The 24,714-nt window shown below is 41.2% G+C and overlaps 1 protein-coding gene across 1 annotated transcript in view; it reads left to right on the top strand.

Moving 5' to 3' along the window:
* zcchc7 (zinc finger, CCHC domain containing 7) overlaps positions 1 to 24,714 on the top strand; it is a 128,344-nt gene that overhangs the window by 101,243 nt on the left and 2,387 nt on the right. Inside the window, exons 6-7 of the mRNA XM_042336513.1 lie at positions 230 to 265; positions 23,696 to 23,791. Coding sequence (XP_042192447.1) covers positions 230 to 265; positions 23,696 to 23,791 — 132 coding nt within the window. The remainder of the gene's footprint in view (positions 1 to 229; positions 266 to 23,695; positions 23,792 to 24,714) is intronic.

The raw sequence follows: 24,714 nt of genomic DNA, 5'->3' as shown, positions 1-24,714 counted from the left end.
CTATACGCCAATCATCCCGGATTCCCTTGTTATTATTTGGAAGGTGTTGTGGTCTGAAAATTTGATGAAAAACTGTTTCCCTCAACAGGGGAAGTTTACATTTCTAAGTGTATTCTTTCTGGTTTAACCTTTATTCGAGCAAAAAACAGAGACTGTACGTTTGATCCGATCATTCATTTTTTTAAGCTTTGTACGATTTGCTTCAAGCTGACATTTTTTTTTCCTCTAGGCATGTCCTGAAATATGGAGACAGTATCATGTAACCGTAAGTAAAACATTTTTATCCAAAAAATACTTTTACTTTCTATTGGAGCAACATTAAGATATTTATTTCAGCATAGCTGAAAATCATTAATTTTCTTTTTTTTTTAAATGTTCACACTTGATGTGTGAATTTTAATCCGTGCTCTGTAACACGTACCATAATGGGCCCTTTTTTGTTATAAATTCAGCCCATAATTGCTGTCTTAAGCTAGTCATTTTTTTTTGTATTTTGGGGGCCATATCTGATCAGGTAAAGTCAAGGAATAAAAATAAGTGGTTTGGATATCTGTGATCAGTGCTGGTGACATGCTGTGAGCTAGGGTGTGTTCCTGGTACAGAGAAGCAGAAGTTACTTCTTGTGTTTTTATCAAAAAAAATAAAAAATCAGACTGAGCAGTTTTGAACATAATCATTCTGGTTTTCCTACCGTTCATTTAAAATACTCAAGGGAGAATTTTTATTTCCTTCAGTGATGCTGGAGCCATATTAGATTGCACACATTGAGTGGTACTTCTGTTGTTTGCGTGTGATACATTTTCTTCAGAATATCTTGAATGACACGAGCTACGTCTTGAGTTTATTAAGGTTTCTGCACCGAAGTAGAACTGACTACAAGTGCATTACCGTCATCATATAATAATGCATTTATTCTATTGTGATAAATTGTTTTTTTCAGTATGAGATGGGTTGTCTCGAATATGTCTGGGTCCTCTTATGGACGACTGATTTAATTGTTGCCACAGTTAGGTTTCACAAGTGACTAATAACCCCCAAGCCGTTGATGTGTGGGCCTTCTCAAAGGAACGGCATCTCAGAATGGTGGACCAGTTATTGCAGCAAACCTTTATCTTCCATTAATTTGCACGGATCTTTTCAAATGATCAGTGGCTTTCCACAAGTTCCGCAAGTATTGGTCTTGAATTTTAGATTTAAGAGGTTTCCTTTAATCATTGTAGTCATTGGCATATTCTGTTGGAAATATTTTTGTAGAACAGTTTTATCAGAATGTGCTGAATTGGCTAAGATTTCGGAGTTGAGTGACCCCACAATTTATGTGATTTTGTAATGGGACTTCACAGATATAATTTCCTGAAAATAAAATTGCTTCAAATTAATCCTGATGGGTCTGAGATTTAAAAAATAATAAATGTTATTTATGGATTGCTTGATCAAGCCTGCCCTGAGCTTGAAAGCATAACTTTATATCAGAAAATCCTAGATCAATAAACCTGATGTAAAGTTCAGTTTTCTAGCAGGACGGGCATGATTAATAGATACATAAATTAAAGTTGATCCAATGGTATTATTCTATATCTGAAATGGCATCTTTATAACTGGATTTCTCCCACCCCCAACGAGATTATTTTGTGTTACCTTGAATTAAAGGACGAGTTCTTGCAGTTTTAATATACAGTTCGTCAGTTTAAAATTATGAATGATAAATTAAATGCCCTTTTTGTGTGGTTTGAGTCCGTGGGAAGGATACCATTAGATGTGAGCCGGGAACAGATACGAACGAGATGTCTAAACAGTGCTGCAATTGCTGCGTTGGAAAATTGATGCCTTAGTGAAATGAAGCCAAACCTGTGAATAATTGGTGGCAGATACCTCCCAGTTTAAAGTGTATTATAATACCATCCAGCCAGAACATTACATTTTAAAACTCGGCCACTCCCTTATGGCACTGGCTCAGCCCTCTGATCTGGTTACCACAGGAAATGTCTGCTTACCTATTGCTCACAGGCGAGAAGACTTTTGAATAAGGCCCCAGACTTATTTAAATGCGGCTAATTTAAACGAATAAGTGTGTAAATAAAAATAGAATTGAAAGCCTGATGTACATTTGATGAAAAGAAACGGTTAAGTTATCATAGAAAATCCATCTACAGGATTTGTTGATATCAATGTTGCTTTCTCAAAGGCAGTTGAATTAATGTTCGGAGGAGCTGAAGGACTCGCTCAGTGTCTGAAAAACTTGTATTTCCATCAGATTTTCTGTATTCTGTATTCTATTCTGCAGAGATTTTTTTTTATATATGTGACTCAGAATTAGACATCGCACAGATATTGCCCACACTTGCATATCATTTGAAGCAAGTGTTGAAAATAATTTTGCATTTTTGGACATTTTCCAAGATTGTTATGATGGAATTTCAAAGGGTTAAGTTGTTACTGTAGGTTTTTGTTGAATGAATCGCTTGAAGCATACTAATAATAATCCCTCCAAAAACCAAAAACAATAATAAATTGTTCATTTTCAATCCATGACTGTTTGTGGGACATTGCTGTGCGCAATTGGCTGCCGCGTTCGCCCTCAAATATACAGTCAATTCACTTTACAGTATATTGTGTGAAGCGCTTTGGGACGTCCTCCCGACGTGAAAAGCGCTATATCAAATGCAAGGATTATTATTATTATTATTATTAAACTTGTTTAATACCAAATGAGACCTTCTTTAAGAATAACATAAACATCAGTGTTGGATACGATAAATTGTTGTTTTCTGCATTTAATCTGATAAAACATCATTGTTTTGGTTGCCTATATTTACATAAAGTACTTGACTAGAAAGGGCTTTTGTTTATTTATTTTGAAATCTGGTATTTATGATTTGTTTGTCGCTAGCTGTTTTTTATAATTTGAATGGACACCAAACGACCATTAATGTTCGTTGCAATAAAAGAATCATGATTCACCCTCTGGGTCATGTCTTGGCATTAGGATGCAACTGATATAACAGTGGAAACTTTCATACAAGTAGAAAAAGCTTAAAATAAATCAGGGTTTCTCCATTTTGATAGAGGGAGTCTAGTTTTAATATGTACTTAATTAAACACACTGGGATCCGAGTTGGATTCGGATTTCATCGCTCTCCTAGCATTGATCAATTCACTGTAACATATAAGCCATATACTTTTTTCTATCAATGTGTCTCAAAGGTACAATACTGGAATGTACTAAGAAACGAAAAATAAAATTGAAGCACAACCCTTTGGTGTAGGAAATACAGATTTCCACCAGCTTGAGATTCAGTTACAACAAAATGCGATTGTAGATTGTGATAATAAATGTGCCCTAATGCACTGAAAGGATACAAGAACAGGAATAGTGCATCGGGTTATAATAACCGATTGTTGCTAACAGTTCATGGAAAGCTGATCTTGAACGAGGAACGAGTTAACAATTACGTCGTTAAAAAAAAATAGCCTCGGCTGGCGTTTTATTTAAAAGTGTGAGGATCCACAGAGCTGAATGGCTCATAATTAAGATGCATACTGCCATCTATTGGAGAAGGTATCGCTTGCTCTTTGGCAGAGAATTTCAAGGCTTTGTTTACTGGCGTTTTGTTTTGCAGGGCTACGTTCCAAAATTATTCTTCAGAGACAATGTGGCGTTAATGATAGTCTTGTCCTTTGAGGTTTCTATAACAATTAGAGCTAGACTCAACTAAATATTGCATGACTGGAAAACATTTGAAATCCATTGAAGAGTCACACTGCCACTTTCTGCAATTTGTTATTTGGGGTTTTCCGTGCACCTTTGCTTCAAACGTCTTTCTTTCATTATTGAAGCATTGAGGGTGTCTGTGACTTGCCTTTACTTTAAAGGCAGGATTTAACAGATGCGAGGTAGTTTGTGTGTCTGCTGGGGATTAGACTGAATGAATCAGACATCAGTCACTTGTCAAGGTACTTGTTTTTGTTTATAACATAATGTGAGATGTAGTTTACCCAAACGGAATTAAATTATTTCAGTGTGAAGTCAGAGACTTCTTTTCTTAAATGGACTTCCCTGATATGAGCCTTGTTGTCACCTCCTGATCTCGTCACAAACTCACAGTTTAGGCTGACATTCCAATGCAATGCTGGGGGGTGCGTTGCCTTGTCAGAGATATCGTCTTTCTGATGAGACATTAACTGTTGCCCCTGTCTGCTTGTTCAGGTGAACGATTCAAACAAAAAAAAGAAAGGAGTTTCTCTCATTGTCCTGGCCAATAATCCTCCAAATAAAATTGGTCACTCACTTCATAGCTGTTTAATAGCCTCCATTAAGGAAAAAATACAGGCCGAATGAAGCTAATTCAGCGCTAATTGAGGGTATTTCTTTTTCTTTGGGAAACTATTCCGTATGTGGATTCTTTATGGGGTGTTTTTAAACTCGCAAAATCGGTTCTGTGCACAACATTTGCCAGAATGCTCATACACATTGGCGGGTCCCGTTATCTGCACTAATTGGGCCTGGCTACAATGTTAGGCAATACTAAGTAAGTCAATACTCCTGATGATGCCAAGGCTCCTGCACTTCAACCACTGACCACCCTCCTTTGGCATTGAGTTGACTCTAAGGCGACTTACCTGACAATGGAATATGGGAATCAGGTTGATTCTCGTGGTGGTATTTGGTAATCGAGTTCCTGAGCCGGGTGGATCACCAATACTTCAAGGCACTGTTGATGACAGGCCAGTCAACCTGCTCATTGGCAGGACTTAGAGGACCAGTCACTGGGGGCAACAATTTTTCCCACTCAACTATTAATACTGAACAGGTAGGGTGATTCTAGATGGACAAAGCCCAGGGATGCTCGCCAGGCAGAATGTGCCATGGCAAGCTACGCAGTTTGAGCTGGTTAGACTCCCATCAGTTCCTCAATGCACACTCTGGGGTCCCCAAACCTTAGCTCTTGCCTGCCCTTGTTTAATATTTTCCTGAACTAGTTAGGGCGTGCATTGAGAGTGTGCATTGCATTCCAGACACAGGGAAATGTCCAGGTGTAGATGGCTTGAAACTGACGTCTGCCTGTTCAGGTGGACGTTAAAGATCCTGTGGCGCTATTCAAAAAGAGAAAGAAGTTTCTTCTAGTGTCCTGGCCAACAATTCCCCCATCCTCTTGATGTGAAAGGTGCCATATCAAATGCAAGGATGACTATTACTTTTTGTTCGTACTATTATTATTAAAATTAGGTCACTCAATCCACGAGCGTTTGTGGGGACTCTGTTGCGTGCAATTAGCTGCCGTGTTTTGCCCACAAAATGTACAGTCAATTTACTTCACAGTGAAGCGCTTTGAGACGTCTCGAAACCCCCTCCTCTTTTCAAAGAGTGCCGTGGGATCTTTAATATCCACCTGAACTAGCAAATGACTCATCCGAAGGGCTGCGCGTTCGACAATGGATTGTATTGGAAGGTCAGGCTAAACTCTTGAGTTCCGAGTGGGGTTCGAACCCACAACTTTACGGCCCAGAAGCGAGAGTGCTACCAAATAAACCAGGCTGACATCCAAACATAGTAGCTAATCTGCGCCAACAATGTTCTATGAACAGCAACGAAAGCAGCACCAAATTAATTTGAAGGCAATTTTGGATTCAAAGGCCATTACGAATTACAATAACCAGGAGAAGAATATCTCCATGTTTCTTTGAAATAGCAAAGCCCCCATTTGCTTTGGCACGTTAGCTGATCTGTGTTTTGCTTAGTGTAAACTTTGCTTCAATTGGAAAATAATAGTTTTGTTTTCTGGTGGTGTCATAAGAGGCATAAATAAATCAGATTCAACTGTTATGCAAGAAAAATAGTATCATTAAGACCACATTAATACCACTCTGAAGCATTTTTGATTTCAGTATTAAATAACCGCTTCTCTCCACACTGCCAATCTCTTTACAAAACTGAGAGATTGTTAGAAAATGGGTAGCAACCTTAGCCATCTTTGTTTTACCCTTTCATTCAGTTTAATGTATTTGCTTTCAGCGTGTTAAATAAGAAACATTTTGAAAAGGGTAAATCTCCTGTGGATTGTCCATCAGCCGTTGGACTTTTGGCCTGTACGCCCTCACTCTCTGGAACTCAATCCTGGATTCCCTACCACTCTCCCCTTCCCTCACCTCCATCAATTTCTGCCTCAAGACCTTCCTCTTTGACCTCCCTTTCGGTTATCTTTCCTAAAGTCTCCACTTCTTATGGTGAACAGCTTAAGGTTTTTCAGGGTAAGCAGCACAGGGTAACATTTCCATTCCAACTACATCCAACACGGTTTTATTCTATGATTTTAAAAATAGTGTGTGAGGAACTTCAGGATGAGTTGTGATTTAATTAGTGAAGATTATTCTGAAAGGGTATGACATGCAATAAATAGTGGTTACTTATATCTCGTTTACTAAATTGACAATATTCAATAACTTCAAGCAAGTTATTGAGGTCTTAACGAGTGGAATTTAATTTGTGACTTTGGTTCTGTCGTTTCATTGTGTGTTGATGGTTCTTTGTGTTTAATACATATATTAAAAATGAGAGGTCCTGGCCAATAATGTCCCAAATAAAGTTAGTCATTCGGTTTGTTTTTTCATGAGACGTTGCTGAGCGCATATTAGCTGCCGCTTTTGCCTACAAAATACAGTCACTGCACCTCATGTTTAATATCGCACTTTTTTACAACGTTGAGACATTGGGCGAAATGTGGCAGCCAATTGCACACAGCAGTGTCCCACAAACAGTTGTGAATTGAGTGACCAAACTATTATTATTATTTTGAAGGGATTATTACCCCTGGAAATACGATCCACTAATCGACTAACAACCAGGTTCCTACTTACTGCTGAAAGTTATTTGTATAGATTGTAATTAATTGTTTTTATGTCAGCTGTGTAGCACCGATAACTTTTTTTTACTGTTGATATAAATTATTTAGAAATGCTTGTTACTAAATGCCCTCTGTAGTTGCATCACATGCTAATGGTTGTGCAAATTTGTTTTGTTACTCAGTTTGTTCTTCAGCCAACATGGTCTGAAGCTGTTGGTGATCTCATGGTTTGTAATTTAGAGATATTAACAAAGGAAATTAGAACAATAGGGAAATCTACATCAGAACAGTGCAAAACAATTCACTCAGGATAAATTGCAATTGATCGAAGGATAAAAGAGGCTAATATACTTTTGTAGAGATGCAAAAATAAAGATAGTATAATAATAATCCTTGCATTTGATAAAACATCTTATCACGTCTTCGAGACGTCTCAAAGCGCTTCACAGAATATACTGTAAAGTGAATTGATTATTTTGCAGGCGAAACACAGCAGCCAATTATGCACAGCAGTGTCCCACAAACAGTCGTGGATTGAATGACCAAATTATTATTTATTCTTTTTTTGTTGAAGGCAGTAATACCTCCGGATAACTGATCCGCCAATTGACTACCAGCCGGGTTGCTACTTACTGCTCGGTGAACAGAGGCGTGTGGAGCAAGGAAACTTGCCCAACATTTCGCCCCCTGCCCGGGAATCAAACCCGGGTCTCTCGCTTACAAGTGCAAGCGCTCTAACTACTGAGCTACAGGACTCCACAATATTTATAAACTGAAAGCTTTTAGGATGTGAAAGCAATCTGCTTGGCAGGAGAGTTGAATAAATTATAAAGATGAACAAAAACAGGTTATTTAAAAAAAAAATCCTTACTTTTGGTACAAGTGGGTAGCGTGTAAACATTGACCCACACGGTTACAAACTCTTCACGGATCGTAGAAAATTTCTATGTCCCATCCAAAGAATGGCAACTCCAACAACGTGTTACACCCTTGCAGTGCATAGACTATCTGAGTTTCAAGGAAAGTACTGCCTGGCCAGGAGTGAGGATAAACACGGTTCAGTATTGGAAGGCTGATAAGAACCATCAGCTCTGCCAGCATATGATACCTAAGAGAACTATGGAATGTAAGATTACTTTAAAAATGTCTTGAGTATCATAAAGGGATTTTCAAATACATATTCACTGAAACAAAAGAACAATAGTAATATAATAAGCCTTGCATTTGGTTGCAGTGCTTTTCACTCTCGGGAGGACATCTCAAAGCGCTTCATGGGATTTTACTAAGAAGTCAGTGGCTTTATTTATTAGGTGAAGGCAGCAGCCCATTTGCTTCACAAACAGCCGTGAGGTGAATAGGGGACTGTTGGCCAGGACCCTGGCAGAAACCTGAAGAGGAATGTATAAGTCCACGAGTTCAGGGACAATCGCAGAGTAATCAGTATTTCACTCCTTCTTGAGAAAGGAAGAGAGAAAAATGCCAAAAACCAGATCGTATAGTTCTGGTCCTAAACGTTGTATTTTTACGTTACATTTACTAACCGGTGAGCTTTCCTTGCTTAAAAATGGCCGATGTTGAAGTCGCCGCGGATGTCACTTCCTCCGCTACACCCAGGAAGCAATTCTGACGTCACTTTTTGAAAGAATGTGAAGGAAGTTTGTGTGCAAGACACAGGACATAATGTCAGCGACAGCCTGATAATGCAGAAGGAGAACATTTTTTCTTTGTTGTAACGCAACTTCTTAGATATTGGACCGAGAGGACCATATTATACCAGGGCTCCCTGCGTTGGTGGAGTGGATAGCGTACTTAGTGTACTTATTAGTATTCATTTAATAAAGATGTTTATCTCTTGAGATAATATGAATGAATCCCGATAAATGAATCCCAATTTAGGTTCCCAAACAGCTTCTTATAACAATGATTACATTTCAGATTGCCAGGAACTCCTGCAATGTATTTCAAGATCTTGTTGACAGTTGAAACGATGTAATGATGGTTCATATATCTCACACACTGAAATAAATGCTTACCTGCATGCAAGTCATCCAACCTATAGTACCATTACACTTCACATGGAATCAACGCACTCTTATGTTATAGCTGCAGAATAAGAGACCGGGTTGTGCAAACACTTTGATGTTGGTAACGACAAGATTTACGAGAACACGTATGTAAGCGTTCTCTGATCTGCGTCAAATTCTTCTTGAAGACTTTACAGATAAAACGCTTTCTCCTGTTACATGCACAAAAGAAACAAATCGTCCAAACCAATAAATAAGGGAAGATTCAACCGGTAACTTATTTAAGGTTTTTTTTTTATTTCCCCTTTAAACAGGTTCAGCTCAAACAACTAAAGCTTTTCAAATCTTCAGTGCCCCGAAGGCAGGAACCATGATTGTTTTCACAAAATCGTATTTGTTTTTCATCCAGCAGGTTTTGTTTTATTGTTAAGATATTTAATCCCCCCCCCCCAAATCATGACAGATGCCTGATAAATATCAGTGTATGCCACCGTATTGGCTGTTTCACTAATGTGGTACATGGTGACATCAGCATTCCCTGATGTCTCCCCTTGATTAATGAGCATTTCTCTGTTAACCATTTTTTTTTCAGCGAGCAGAGAAAATTAAATTATTCCGAGATTATTTTTTGTGTTAAATATGTAAAGAAAAGCTGCTGGATGAATTTGTTTCGTGGGAATGATGGACTCGATAAGTACATTCAAATGTTAATTCTTTTGCTCTCCCCTTGAAAGCTTCCCTTTGCAGGTCCTCCAGCTGACAGGATAGGCCAGCCCAGGTCACCGTTTCTATTGTGACTTCTGGTGATAACACTGCCTGATCAGCCAGCGGGCGGGAGACAAGATCAGACCTTCATTTAGCCACAGTTTGTGTCGCTAGCTGGACGAAAATCTTGAGTTGACTCCTAAAATTTCGTATCCGGTTGCCATTGGCTCACCGGACTGACAGTAACTCAGCACTGTCCATTTATGGCTTGCAACTTCCAATAGTTTCTTTCAAAGCTCGGATAATTATCAAATATTGTTTTCCACCCAAAATTATTGACTATTAGGTACAAGCGTGAAGCCCAGTGACGCTGCATTTTGAATGCTTTGCCCACAAAATACACGGTCGACTTTCTTGACAGTATATTCTGCGAAGTGCTTTGAGACGTCATGTTAATGCAAGGGTTGTTAGAAGAAATGTCCGGGTTCTTGTTGGGTTGCAGTTGTAGGATTTGTATTGCACATTGCTTAGCATCTCGGCTGTTCAGGCTAAAATTAGTTGAGCAGAAGAAATTTGTTCTGATGACATATTAATTGAATTTGAGAGCCAATAGCCACTGTCTTCAGATTCAGGTTTAGAGTCTGACGAGTCAGACACCGTCAACGTCTTCTTTCTCTTTGCATTCTCCTTTACCCCTGCCCCATGGAATATCTTTCGATTATTTTTGATTGATCTCGTAATCTTGCTAAGAGGCAGCTTCCATTATCTACCTGCTGCACATGATTTGGGGAAATTTGGATCATCTGCTAGTGTTTTCATTCATAGTGCTGACCTCCCCAACACGGATTATGGAATCAAATGCCGTGGAGTCCTGTAACTTAGTGGTTAGAGCACTCGCCTCGCAAGCGAGGGGACCTGGGCTCGATTCCCGAGCAGCGCGAAACCTTGGGCAAGTTTCCTTACTCCACACGCCTCTGTTTACCCAGCTGTAAATAGGAACCCGGTTGTTAGTCGATTGACGGATCGCTTTTTTGGGGGTAATAAATCCTTCGCAAAATTAATTAAATGGATAATAATAATTTGGTCAATAATAAACTTAATCCACGACTGTTTGTGGGACGCTGCTGTGCGCAACTGGCTGCCGCATTTCACCTACAAAACAGTCAATTCACTTTAGAGTATATTCTGTGAAGCGCTTTGAGACGTCTCGAAGAGGCGCTATGTCAAATCCAAGGATTATTAACTTGAACAGCTGTTGCCCGAAACCTCCAAGTTTCCTCATTCACTATCTGGCGGACATCTGCCTTTGGAGTGGTGGGAGGAGCTTTACAGGACAGCTTGTGACGTGTCAGTCATTTTGATGTTCTCGAAGTCCAGGTTTACCCAGCACCAGCTGCTTAATCTGGGTGCTCATGCGAGTGACCTTGGCAAATAGACATGCCCGCTGTGAAGCATCCTCCAGGGGGCTCAGTGTCAGGCCAGTGTAGGCCAGAGCCCTCCATACCTGCAACCGCTTGCCACGTTTGCCACAAATCCACCTCACTGCTCGATCCTGCAAAATGGGTCAGAGGAAGCCTCTCGGCTGCATTCCCAGGAGCTCGGGTCCGTAAAGGAGGAACGTTTGCACACAGGTCTTGTATATGGGGTTTAAAGGGCAATTGAGTCAAACAAGACACCGAGGTTGTGCATTTGCTCCGTGGGGTGGAGTGTACATCCTCATACATTGATGCTGCCTGAGGTGAGAAGCACTGAGTGGAATCAAGCAGGAGGGCCTCTGTCTCGTCGACATTCATCTGGAGAAAGTTAGTTCTCATTCAGGACTTGATGTCTGACAGGTAAACAGTCAGAACAGCAGTGGTCCTGGAACCAAGGTGGAGGCAGAGGCAGAGAGATAGACTTGTTTGTAAGACACGTGGAAGTTAACCCCATACCTCTGGTTGGTGTCCCCAAGTGGGAGCGTGTAGATTTTAAAGAGGAGATGACTGAGGACTCTTCCTCTATCCTTCCGCCTTGCCCCATCCTTCCCCATCTTCAGGTCGGGCCTGAAGACCTTTCTATTCGACCGTGCCTACGGTCACCTCCCCCTTCCCCCAGCTCGGCGGCGTGCTCCGCCACTATCAAGGACGATGCCCTGTGAGAGGGGCGCTATAGAAGTGCAAGTTGTTGTTGTTGAACCCTGAGGATCGCAGTAACTGAGTATGCAGTGCAGGAGGAGAAACCTTTGGCAGATTCAAAATGAAGACATTGGGAAATTAAACCAGGAAAGGACAGAACCATGAAGGAGAAGCTGAGAGGAAAGGTAGTGGAGAAGGATAGAATGGTCGACAGTGTCGAAAGCGGCAGAGAGGTTAAGATCCAAACTGGCTTCAAGGTGACATACCTGGCAGCGAAATGCTGGAATCGAGACAGCCCTCTGGTGGTCTCGGTAGTCCAGTTCCTGAGCCAGGCGGGTCCACAGTATTCCAGGGCACTGCTGATAACAGCACAGCCTGGCTCATCGATAGGACTTGGAAGGGCAGACCAGTCACTGGGGGCAGGGAGTCATCCCAATCAGCTCCTGTTAACTCTGAAAGCCAAAGCCCTAACAGGTAGGGTGGTCCTAACTGGACAAGCAGCGGGAAAGCTTGCCAGACAGCAATATCAATGACAAGCTGTGCGGTTTTAGCTGGTTAGACTCCAGCAGTTACCACAAAGCACACTCTGGGGTCCCCAAGCGTTGGCTCTTGCCAACCTGCGCCTAATACTTCCTGGAATTAGGTAAGCAAGGTGCGTCTCTCCAGGGAGAGAGAGTGAGAGCACATTCCATTCCAACAATCCATCTCTGGGATTTCCATGTGTAGGTTGGATTCACGGACATCTCAGCGTGGCTTGGATACTCTTAGGCACGGGTGCTGGGTTTCTGTGTGTGTCAGACACCCAGGTGACACCCTCCCCGACAAAAAATGAATTGTGCTTGCGCCGAGCCACCTGCAACCAGGAATCGGCCATCTCAACTCTCTGTGCTAAAAATGGATGGCTTTCCGAGTCATCCGGTCACCGCCGATTTCACTGACAGCAAACAGGAAGCAACTTTGCTAAGCCATAGGAGGTGCGCGCGAAAGAGAAATATTAAAGGGTGACCCGGAGAACGGAATTAGACCGTCTCGCGTGGAGAAAAGCACACACCCGCACACTCGCTGGGCCGAAGAGCCTGTTTCCGTGCTGCCGCATTCTAACACACAATATACAAATGTGTAGCGTTCTGTAGAAAAAAATAATTACAATGCAGGAGGCATGTCGAGCTCTCCGGGACAGCAACTCCGTTTGAAGGGGGCTACGTAAATGCAAGTTGTTGTTGTGGTTGTTGAGCTCACTGTCCAGGCTGATAATCCTGGCTGTGAGTTCGTGGGGAACTCTGCAGTGTCAGAAGTGCTGTCCTTTGGATGAGAAGTCAAAACGAGGCCTTGGGTGTTTGTTCAGGTGGACGTTAAAGATGGCACCGTTCGAAAAGAGAAGGGCATTTATTTCTCCTGCTTGTAACTGCCCAACAGTCGAGATAAAATTGGGCATTCACTTAATGGCTCTTTGTGGCCATTGATGTGCCCGCGTGGCGTACAGATATACAATCGCCACACTGATAGAAATTACCCGTGATTTGCTTTGATGTTAGTATTAATACAGTAGAATCCCATTAAGTCAGTCGTTGGGGTCCATAACATCCCCAAAGGCCTTATAATAGAGTGCGATTACCAGCCAGTACTTCCTCATCATGATGTGGCCAATCACATGGGAAACTGGATGTGGGTCCAAGGGCACCTGAATTATAAACGAACATGAGTTATAATCAGATAGATATATAATATCTGGTTTATTACTTAAATTGTGTCATCTAATCTCAGGATTGAGGTGGCCATTATGAAACACTCTTTCTTCACTCTCATAGGTCACAATATAATAATAATAATACTCCTTCTGAACTGCTTAATTAGATTATTTACTTGCAGTAAACCCCAGATAATTATTTCTATTTCTCGGTTTAGATATATTTCAAGCAATTCAAGATGTTTTTATTTCAATGTTTAGGATTTTCATGAAAAATGTATGTACTCTGTCGCTAAAATGTCTTGGAGAAATTCTTTTTCTGCCTTGAGACATCGTTTACACAGTAATTTAAGAGGATTTCCTTCATAGTTAAATGTATTTGCATGAGTCCACTTTCTTCGTTTGAAATACAAAGTCAAGCCTTCTTACAGCAGGTGAATTCTGTTAAGAGTCAGACTATTTGTCCATCATTGTTTGTGGTCAAAACAGTGAAAAATATTCTGTCAGTGATCCAGAGTGCTTTGAATGACGGTTCCTTTCTGGACAATCAGCAGAGGTGCTGAGAAATATTCCTGAGAGGATTATTTAACCTTTCAATTTAGAGGGCACAAAGCCACGCTGATTAATGAACTTTCTGATTGCTGCTGATAAGAGGATCTATTTCTTTATTTCCTACAAAAGGATTCCTTCCACTCTCTGATATTACTATAATCTTAAACATAAAATGTGGCAAACAGATTAAAAAACAGCACTAAAGAGTTTATCTCCCCAGCAAACTGAAGCAGCAAATTAAAATTGGTAATGAAAGCAGCCTTGAAAGTGGCTGAGCCCCCTGTATATGGTTTTAAATGCATCCTGTATTTGAAGAGACTTATTTTTCTTCTGCCTGGTAATGACTGCTTTGGTGCACAGTCAGGCCCGGCTTCTGTTATCCAAAAATTAGTTGTGTTATCTGGATGACTGCAGACACATATGCATTCCCTTTTCTCACTGCATGGGCAGACAAGGTCGATAGCATTACAAGGTATTTGTGGCAGTGCTTGTTTCAGTTTTCATAGCCGCCAGTTTCTGACCAGATTTGAATTACAAAGGAAGAAGCTGGCATGAAAATTGAAGGAGGTTATCGTCTGGTCTGAAGCCTCAGAGCACTGTGCTTATTTATGCAGTCCATCTGCTCCTGTAAGTGTGAAAAGGAATCAAAGGCTTAATATAAGGTCACAAAGACCAAGATATGTTTAGGATGGTAAATGCAATAGGAATGTTTTAATACAGAATATAGGAAATACATCTCTGCTTTCAAAAATATTAAAACAGCATTTCTGAAGTTTTTTTTATTTTTATTGTCAAAAATGTCAGTTCTTTCCGATAATTGAAAATTGCCACTTGACAATGTGTGAAAGGTTTGTGCAGCGAGTACAGTTATTCGTCTGTCGCTGAACAAATCTACTGCACGGAGATTATTTATAATTTTATATTTAGAATGCCATTGCAAATTTAGGAACTGTTTACACAGTAAAAACTTGAATGTTTTGGCTGAGGCGATTGGTTGTGCCCCTATCAGCAATTTGCACCATATCCTGCTTGTTAGGTTAGCCGTTATCTAAAGAGGAACGACAGCTCTTCAATTGATAAACCCTAACACCCTAGTGACACTGAGTTCTGTATTCAGGTCATTCATCCTGTTGATGACAGTGCTTACTGTATATTAGAGCATATGTCATCGATGTAATGCTGTTGTCCTCGTGACTCTTACAGTAGTGGTTAAGTATTTCAATCACATCGCCCACTTTGTTAACCCTTGAAGGAGTGCACCGACCACTATGTCAAACAAAATAATGTGATTAAATCATCCAATTTGTTTGATGCCGTTCTTTTTATACACTTGTATATTTTCTTCCCATTGCGTTGTACAATTTTGAGGTTTACGTTTTCAGACAACGGAATTTACATAAAGAGTAGAAGTTGGTTTGGGACAGGTACAATTATGTACATATATAAATAACCACTTCAAAAATAAATAACTAAATCAGAATAATAATTCGGTCACTCAGTCCACGACTGTTTGTGGGGACGCTGCTGTGCGCAATTGGCTGTCGCGTTTCACCCACAAAATATAGAGTCAATTCACTTTACGGTATATTCTGTGAAGCGCTTTGAGACATCTCGAAGATGCGATAAGGCGCTATATCAAATGAAGGATTATTAGTTTTGTTATTTTATATATATTGTGTAGATATATATATATACACAATATATATAAAATAACAAAACTAATAATATATATATGGCCTCGATTTGACTCAATTAGGAATATGTCCTAAAAAACATAAATCTCAGTAAGTCTCCCTCGCCGTCCATGATGTATTTATTATAGACAGCAAAGTCTTTAAATGGAGCACTTTGCACCAACAGGTGGAAGCGGGGAAGGGGGGAGACAAACATAACTGATTCTGATTCACAATGGAATGCCTCCCAACAACTTATCAGAATGAGTCCACGTGGAGACAGTGGTGCCATCGCCTGCCCATCTGAAAGATGTTAGAGTGGTACAGGAGTACAGTGCAAATTTACGTTTATATAGGCTCCAAACCGTGGCTCTTGCGAACCTGCTCCTCAATTCTCTGGTGTTGGGTAGGAAGAGTGTGTACTCTTATTACCAGACAAACGGAAACAGAAGTGGAAGTTCTCAGTAGAATGGTTTGGAGCCTCTTAAGCACCGTGGAAGGATTTCCACCTGTATTCGATACTCAACTGATTAGAAGAATTAACAATGTTAATATTTACAGAACAATTTCTGCATGTTAGTTTTCTACATTATTAGATGTGCAAATGGCATTGAATGAAAAGTAAACAGTTGTATAATCTAGGAAAATGACACCCACATTTTAATATCCCCGCAAGCAAATACAAGGAGAGGATTCTCTCTCTTGTTAAAGCTGTAGTATGTTTTTCCGACGTGGATTTTGGATTTCAGACAATGGTAGACAACAAACCGTCTACTGTCACCAAAAACAATAGCAATTACCTGTGAAATGTTTTGAGATGTTCCAACGTTACACAAACGACATCAAATGCAAGGAATGTTCTTACAGGGAAATTGATGAAGAACTCATATAGGGAGGACTTCTCAAAGCGCTTGACTCTGGGGGTGGGAGCTGAAGGGAACGATGACCGAGAAGCCTGTCAAAGAGCTTTAGATCCTTCCCATCGTATGTACACCTCCCTCTGTAAATTGCACTAAATAAACTAATCACTCTTTATTATAATGTAGTACAATATGCATTTCAAATAACTGAAGTATAGAACATCTTTAGGAGTGATGTCCATCAGAGGTGGTACATTTTGGGCAATGAGATAAACACATGGTCGAAACAGGAACTGAAAGAAGCGATACAATGTGTGATAGAGAAAATTAAGATGTTGTTATGATACATTTGTGAAAATGTCTTTACTTTAGTATTTGCCATTATGTTGGAAATCCCTATTTACAGGTGGAAGTACAGTGGGAAGAATAAACATGTGCTAGAGATGGTGCTGTTTGTCAGGATTTGCCCAGCCAGAGAGTGGAAGAGCACTCATTCCCTCTGCAATCATTTTGTAATGCGAGATAGTCTCCAGTCCAGGGAGTAACGTTGAGTATAAATAAGATTAAAATGAAAAGGTGACATTCTCCATTGTAACACTTGAAGCACTGAAGGATGGCTATTATGTGATCAGTTGTCTTCTCCCTCCCTTCCCTCTGACCATTTCCCCCCTGCTTGGGTCCCAACCCAACTGTCCAGCGCCTTGGGACGTCCTCCCAACATGAAAGGCGCTCTATAAATGCAATTTTGTTGTTGTTGTACAGATAGCTAACAGAACCAGAGCCCTGACCTTCCCAAACTACAGGAGCAGGAAGGGGCGATTCAGTCCATCCTTTAATATCCTAACTTCCCAAGTATCCTTCTGTCTCCCATTTAATCATCCCAATTGATTTTTGCATCAGCGGCTTTCTGGGACAGTGTGGATCACATCTTCACAAACCTCTGTGTGACTAAATATTTTCAGATCTCACTGGTAACTGGTTTACCTCTAAGGTTGAGTCACTTGGGTCAAAGCTGCTTTTCTAAATATCCAATCACATTCCCCACCTCTCTTTCTAGCCGGCTTCTCTGTGTTTTGGCTTCTCTGCCACAGTCATATCTGGCTTTGCTCAGGGCTGTATCCTCGGTCCTCTATTCACTATCTCCACGCTCCCTCTCGGCAACATCATCCGTAGACATGGGATTCACTTCCAATTCAGTCGTCTCCTCTTTAATATATGGAGTAGCGTCCCGAAGCAGGCTCTCTGGGACGCTACCCCACGCGAAGGGCGCTGTATAAATCCAAGCTGTTGTAATATCCACCTTCTCCCACTCGGCGATAGCATCCGGATGTGTCGGGTTAACCTCCACGTATATGACAACCAAATCTATCTCTCTGCCTCTACCTTGATTCCAGGAGGAATCTGTCAGACTCAGGTCTTGAATGAGCTCTAACTTTCTTCAGTTGAATGTTTGCAAGACAGAGGCAAAGACATCCTATTTGACTTCCGTTAGTGCCTTCTCACCTCAGGTGTTGACAGCATTAACCTGAATAGATACCACACTCCACGGAGCTAGTGGGGAACCTCAGTGTCTTGTTTGACTCTTCAACTGTCCTCTAAATCTCACAGCCGTGCCCTGACCCGTTCAGTTTTTCTCCCACCTCTGAAATATTGCCCTTCTCAGCCTGAAAGGCTCAATATAAATGTAAATTTGTATTGTATTTCTCACCAATGCTGCCAAAACTTTTAATTCACATGTTACTTTCCACTTAGACTTCGCTGATGCACTTTTTGTAGATTCCCTCGATCCACCATTCATAAGGTCCAGCTAATCCAAAATTCCCCCATCGTATCCTCACCTGCACCAAACTCCATCACCACAGTCTTTGCCAGACTCCACTGGCTCCCTGGATTCCAACAACATCATGGTCCTCACCATCACCTATCTGTCCATTCACACCTCCTATTTTCTGTGAGCTTCCATGAAAGAAAGACCTTTGCACACACACACACACACGTGCTGCCATTCGCACACAGAATCATAGAATTTTACAGCACAGAAGGAGGCCTATCGTGCCTGTGCCTGCTCTTTGAAAGATCGCCATCTAGTCCCACTCCCCCGCCCTTACTCCATAGCCCTGCAAATGATTCCATTAAATACTTACCTAATTCCCTTTTGAAAGCTGTTATGAAATCCGCTTCCACCACACTTTTAGGCAGTGCATTCCAGACCGTGACAATTCTCTGGGTAAAGAAAAGTCTCTCCGTCTTCCCCTCTGGTTCTTTTTCCAGCGAAAACTATGTGCTTATGTCTGTTGACGCAGGCACTTTGGTGCTGAAGTCATTTAGTTATTCTGGAATTCAGAAATAAAACAAAGTAAACTATCCTTTCTACCCCACATCCGTGCCATGACCCACTCTGCCTTCCCCCACCTCCGCAACATCGCCCGGCTCCATCACTGTCTCACACCGCAGACTACCGAAACCTTCATAAACTCATTGATAGCATCCCGGCTTGACTGTGCGAACTCCGTGCTTGTCGGTCTCACCAACTCCTCCCTCCATAGGCTGCAGAACATCTTCTCCTATACCAGACTCCGTGACCTTATCACCCCCATCCTCGCCCGACTCCACTCACATACCATCACACAGAGGATACAGTTCAAGATCCTGGTCCTCACCTTCAAAGCCCTTCATGGCCTTACTTCCACCCTATCTCTGTGACCTTCTAACCCCCGACCAACCTGCCCTACCCACCACTCAGCAAGCTCCGGCCTGCTTCACGTCCCCCACCTCGCTTGCCCAACCTCTGAAACTCCATCCCACAGTCCCTCTACCTCGCCCCCTCCCTTGCCACCTTCAAGACTCATCTCAAGACTATCCTCTTCAGCCATGCCTTTGATCACCCTCCTTTCTCCCCCCTGCCCTCCACCCTCCATGATTGGGTCCGAAACACTGATTGTCCAGCGCCTTGGGACATCCTCCCGACCCTATACAAATGTAATTTTGTTGTTGTCTGTTTGTTTGTACTTTAATTTTAAAATGCACTGTATATATTCATCCTGAAAATCATATTATAACTGCAGACTTCTTGCAAGATGAATTATTACTAGCAAAACGTTAATAAAATATTGAAAAATCAACTTAGAAAAAACGTCAAGTTTGGTTTGTAAAATTAATTATTTCCTTTCAGTACGGTTCTTTGAAAAAATCTTCCTTGTTCAATCCGGCAATTTTAAATTTTGGTCATAGGAATGACAAAAGTTGGCAGGTTACACCTAGATATATCCTTATGATGTTAAAAGTTAGATAAAACAGTTTGCCTTGCACTATTTCCACTTGGCCCACAAAATATACAGTCGATTTACTTTACAGTATGTTCTGTGAAATGCTTTGAGACGTCTCGAAGACGTGATAAGGCGCTGTATCAAATGCAAGGATTATTATTCTCATTATAATGTATACCAATTGGCAATATCGGCTGCGTGTACTGTATATAAAATCACACGTTTTACTTAAGGAGCACGCTTATCAGATTGAAGTCAATTTTGATACGAACAGCTCAAGGTCACCCGGGGAACTGCCCGACAAGTACATTTGCATAAAAAATTACTTGTGAAGATGGGTCGCACAGGCAGCCCATGCATTCTGTCCTCTGGTTCTTTGTCATGGAGATTCCAATGTGAGAGAGGGAGGGAGCCCAGTGTTGCAAGATAATGATTAACTGTTTTAATGACATTCACTCATTTCGTAGTAACTACTCATGCAGAAAAAGGGTTATGTAAAATGACATTAGGAGAAAATCATTTGTAATCGCATCGGGCTGCACTTTCAGGAGACATTAGGAGTAAATCCATGCCATAGTTGGCTTATGCTTTATCTTCTGATATTTACTGAGTTTACTGGTGCATGAAAAGCTTTCACCAAGGATAGCAGATGGGATGAACCGTTCATAGGTATTGCTATCTACTGAGTTATTACTTTTATATTTTGATAGTGTGGTAATCTGCCAGATATCAGTCTGCAAGTATAGATTATTTAAATGTTTGTTAAAATTGTAACATGGAGGTTTTCTACCAATGATCTTTCTTTTCTCTTGTTTCATCTGTGTCTGCAGATAAATTCTGCAATGTATTATTCTTTAATGACCAGCGGAAAGCAGATCATTTAATTTTATTAATATTTTGACATGCTTGGATTGAGCAGGTACATATGTAAATGTGCATGTTTCACACTGGAGTGTTACATCTGCATAGGTGTCTATCCAATGTGATATTTGTATGTAATGTTGGCAGTGTGTTCAGTACAATTCAGTACATTAACGGCTTCTTGTTGTATTAAATTCTTATACAAGGTAATGTTTCCACATTGGAAAATAAAGTATTTGCAGCTGTTTTTAAAATAATACCTGGGTACCTGAAATAAGACACACAACTGTCCTTTTCTCTGAATTATTTCTGGGTAATGGATGATACCGTATCTTCCTTAAGATAACAAATGTTGTCACCAAAAGTTGACAACATCTCACACTGAAAAGATCCTAGAATTTTCAATATGCAGAAGTAAACACTTGGCTCGTCTGACAGGAGTCTTGGCTCCGGATGCAAAGCTCCACCATGCACAGGATCCAGCTGATCCCAAACTCCGCCGCCCGCATACTCACCCGTACCAAACTCCGTACCCCCATCACAGCAGTCCTTGCCTGGCTCCCTATCGCCGAACGGGAGATCCTCACACCTCTCCCACCTGCTTGCCCCACAACCCACTCCAGCCCTCTGCATGTCCCTCGTGCCCTCCGTTCCACCATGAGTGGCCCCGCTTTCAGCCACTACGCCCCGAAACTCTGGAACACTCTTCCTCCATCCCTCTGCCTTGCCAACTTCCTTCCCCATCTTCAGGTCGCATTGGAAGACTTTCCTATTCGACCGTGCCTACGGTTACCTCCATCTCCCCCCCCCCCGGCTCGGAGTCGTGCTCCACCACTGTCAAATGCTCCCGGATGCTACCCTACGTGAGGGGCACTGTATAAGTGCAAGTTGCTGTTGTTGATAGTGACTTTAAGATCATAGTCTAGCCTGATCTTTTAAGTGCAATACTGAAGAGCACTGTCTTAAGGTGCTACACTTCGAATGAGTTAAACGGATGACTCGGTCAAGTATGTCTACCTCAAATAGAGAAGAGAGCATCTCCGGGTATCCTGGCTCTCAGTCTTCCAGATAAATTGGGCAATCATTTCGTAGCTGCTGATGGGACCTTGCTTTGCGCGAAATGTCAGCAGATAGTCAGCAATTAGCTGTGAAATGTTTTGAGGCGTTTCAACGATAGGCACAATATCAAATGCAAGGATTATTGCTATTTATTATTGAATACTTCACTATCATTTTAGTATTCCTACATCACAGCCCAACATCACTGCATTACTTCGCTACTCAGTGTCAGGCTCTTAACCATTAATTTTTTCCTTCGATAACAATCAACCTTAATCCAGCAGGGTTAATGCAACTTCATCAGAAACGTCCTCTTATTTTCATCACTGGGGTCGTTGTAAAAAGGAACACAAAAGTGCTCTTTTTAGTAATCAAACTTGTGATCTCATTGGGTTTCTTTGATAAGTGAGAATGCTGAGAGCCAATTATAAATCTTTCTATATATGTAGATATATGTGTTTCCTTAATACAGTTTTGCTTGATTTTTATCAAACTTCTTACTCTCAGTGGCTTATTCTCCTCGGATAGTTTGGGAAATTAGTTCCCAGACAAATATTGGTACAACAGCCTGTTCGTCTGTGAGTCAGTTACTTCGTTACAGCACGCGTTGACTCACAGTCTAGGCTAACGATCCAATATAGTGTTGGGGAAGTGCTGCATTGCTGGAAGTGAAGACCTCCGGATGAGATGTGAAACTGAGGTCCCATCTCCCTGTTCATGGCACTATTTGAAAAGAGAAGGGAGTTTCTCCTGGGTGTCCTGGCCAACAATCCCAGATAAAATTGGTCACTCACTTCAGAGCTGTTTGTGGGACTTCCAGCCAATACGCCCCGAAACTCTGGAACACTCTCCCTCTATCCCTCCGCCTTGCCCCTTCCTTCCCCAGCGTTGCCTACGGTTCCTATTCAGCCTTGCCTACGGTCACCCCTCCACCGGCTCTGCATCAGGCTCCGCCACTGTCAAGCGCTCTGGGACACTGCCCTGCGTGAGGTGTGGTGTGTAAATGCAAGTTGTTGACTACTTTTATCTGTGTAGCTATAAGTGCTGAATTCTTACTTTGATCTATTAAAAATACTTTTTTCCTTGTGTACATGGAGCCTACCATATCTATCAGTACATCCAGTCTACGTGTCCCATTTTCCTACAAGACGCTGTGATGCATCTATCTCCTCTTGAATCAGTTTAATTGACAAGGAACTTGTCCAGTTCCTTTTGGGAACCCTTTGAGGTTTCACGTTCACCCTTTTTTTTTTAACAGAGAATCTCCTGCATTTACATTTGTCATTTGCTGTCCTCACACTTTGAAGATATAAACGCTCGTTCTTAAGTTTGGACCTGACAGAAAAAGTTGTTATTTTCAGAGTCGGTGTATTGCAAAATTATCTTTGACCTTCACCTGGGATTTCTATTTTAAAAGGAATGGCTGATTTTGGAAACGGAAGAATTCAAATGCTTCAGTGCCTTCCTGGATTGACATTACGATGCATGTTGGGTTAGAGTAAAGGGAATTTCACATAAATTTAACTGTTCTTTCTACACATGCCCTCGGAGCAGATGACAACCCAGACGCTCAATATTAATAAAAAGCAAAATACTGCAAATGCTGGAAATCTGAAATAAAACAGAAGTTGCTGGGAGCGCACAGTAAGTCAGGCAGCATCTAAGGAGAAAGGAAAATTAGTTAACGTTTCAGGTGTACAACCTATCGTCAGAACTGGGGGATGTTGGGAGGGAACAGATTATCCGGACAAGCAGAGAAGGGGCCCGGGGGAAAAAAGACAAAGGACCTCAATATTAATAATTATGATTATTGGGAATAGGCTTCATTCAGGAAGGTAACACTTGCACAGTCATGATGGGCCGAATGACCTCCTTCTGTGAACCCTCTGTGATAAATGGGTTCCTTTTTTTTTAAATGTTTAAGCGTTTATTTTCTATTTCTTTAAATGATTGACAGTGAGTATTGTTATTTGTTAAAATTTTCTTTAGCTTGTCACAGCTCTTTCTCTGAATATTTCTGAATATTACTAATGGTCTGTTTCTCTGTTCTAGACTAAACCAGGTCCAATTGTAAATGGACGTTCAGATACGGTTCGGATGAGAAACATTTATTGCTACAATTGTTCACGGAGAGGACATTACGGCTTTGTAAGCTCTTCAACCTTCATTCGTAGCCCTGGGTTTATATAAGATTAATGTATAAAGTAATTCAAGATTAAACTGCTAGACTTGTAATGGCGTATATAACCGGTCGACGCCACAATAAAAATCATCTGACGGATTTAAAGTTACATTTCCACCCCGTATCTTTTGGAAAAACTCGATCTTGTGCTTGCTAAACATAGGGTGACCTTTTAAAATCAGAACGATTTCTAATTTAGAAAATATCTGCACAATTTTCAACCCTAGTATGTCCTCAGTTAATTCTGTTTATATGCAGATGTGAAATGTTGCCAGTTTCCAGCAATAACTACTGCGCTGACATTTTTTTGGGTGGAGGAAAAGCGCGGGAAATACGGTGGTAATAATAAAAGCTGTACAAAGTTACACAGGACTTATTTCCCTCCAAAATAATGGTCTTTCCTCTAAGACTTCTATCCAGAGTCCTGCTGCCGAGCACTTTATTTGAGCAGATGTGATTTGCTGACAATTAGTGCACGAATGCTGGCTGAGTGCATATGATGGCATATTACAAGACGACAGAAATCAGCCTACACTGAGAATATTGCATTCAGTTCTGGGTACCTCAACACAGGGTAGGAATAATGGATAAGGATACCTAAAAAGTATTGTCGAGACGACAGTTGATGCTGATAACAATGAATAATAATTCAGTAACACCCAATGGCCCCAAATTGTCCTACAAAATAATTTTCAGCTTAGATTAATTTAACTCTGTATTAATTGAGCATAGAATTTAATTAGTTGATGGAAGGCCAAATCTCCCTCCTGCAGCGTACAAGCATCAACAACAACAAATTACATTCACACAGCCCCTCTCACGTCGGGAGGATGCCCAAGGCATTGGACACTCAGGGAGTTGGGATCAGGAGGGGTGGAGGGCAGGGAGG

Source organism: Callorhinchus milii, unplaced genomic scaffold (assembly GCF_018977255.1).
Source record: "Callorhinchus milii isolate IMCB2004 unplaced genomic scaffold, IMCB_Cmil_1.0 Scaffold1, whole genome shotgun sequence".
In the NCBI taxonomy this organism is placed as follows: Eukaryota; Metazoa; Chordata; class Chondrichthyes; order Chimaeriformes; family Callorhinchidae; genus Callorhinchus; species Callorhinchus milii.
This window is presented reverse-complemented; position numbering and strand designations above follow the sequence as displayed.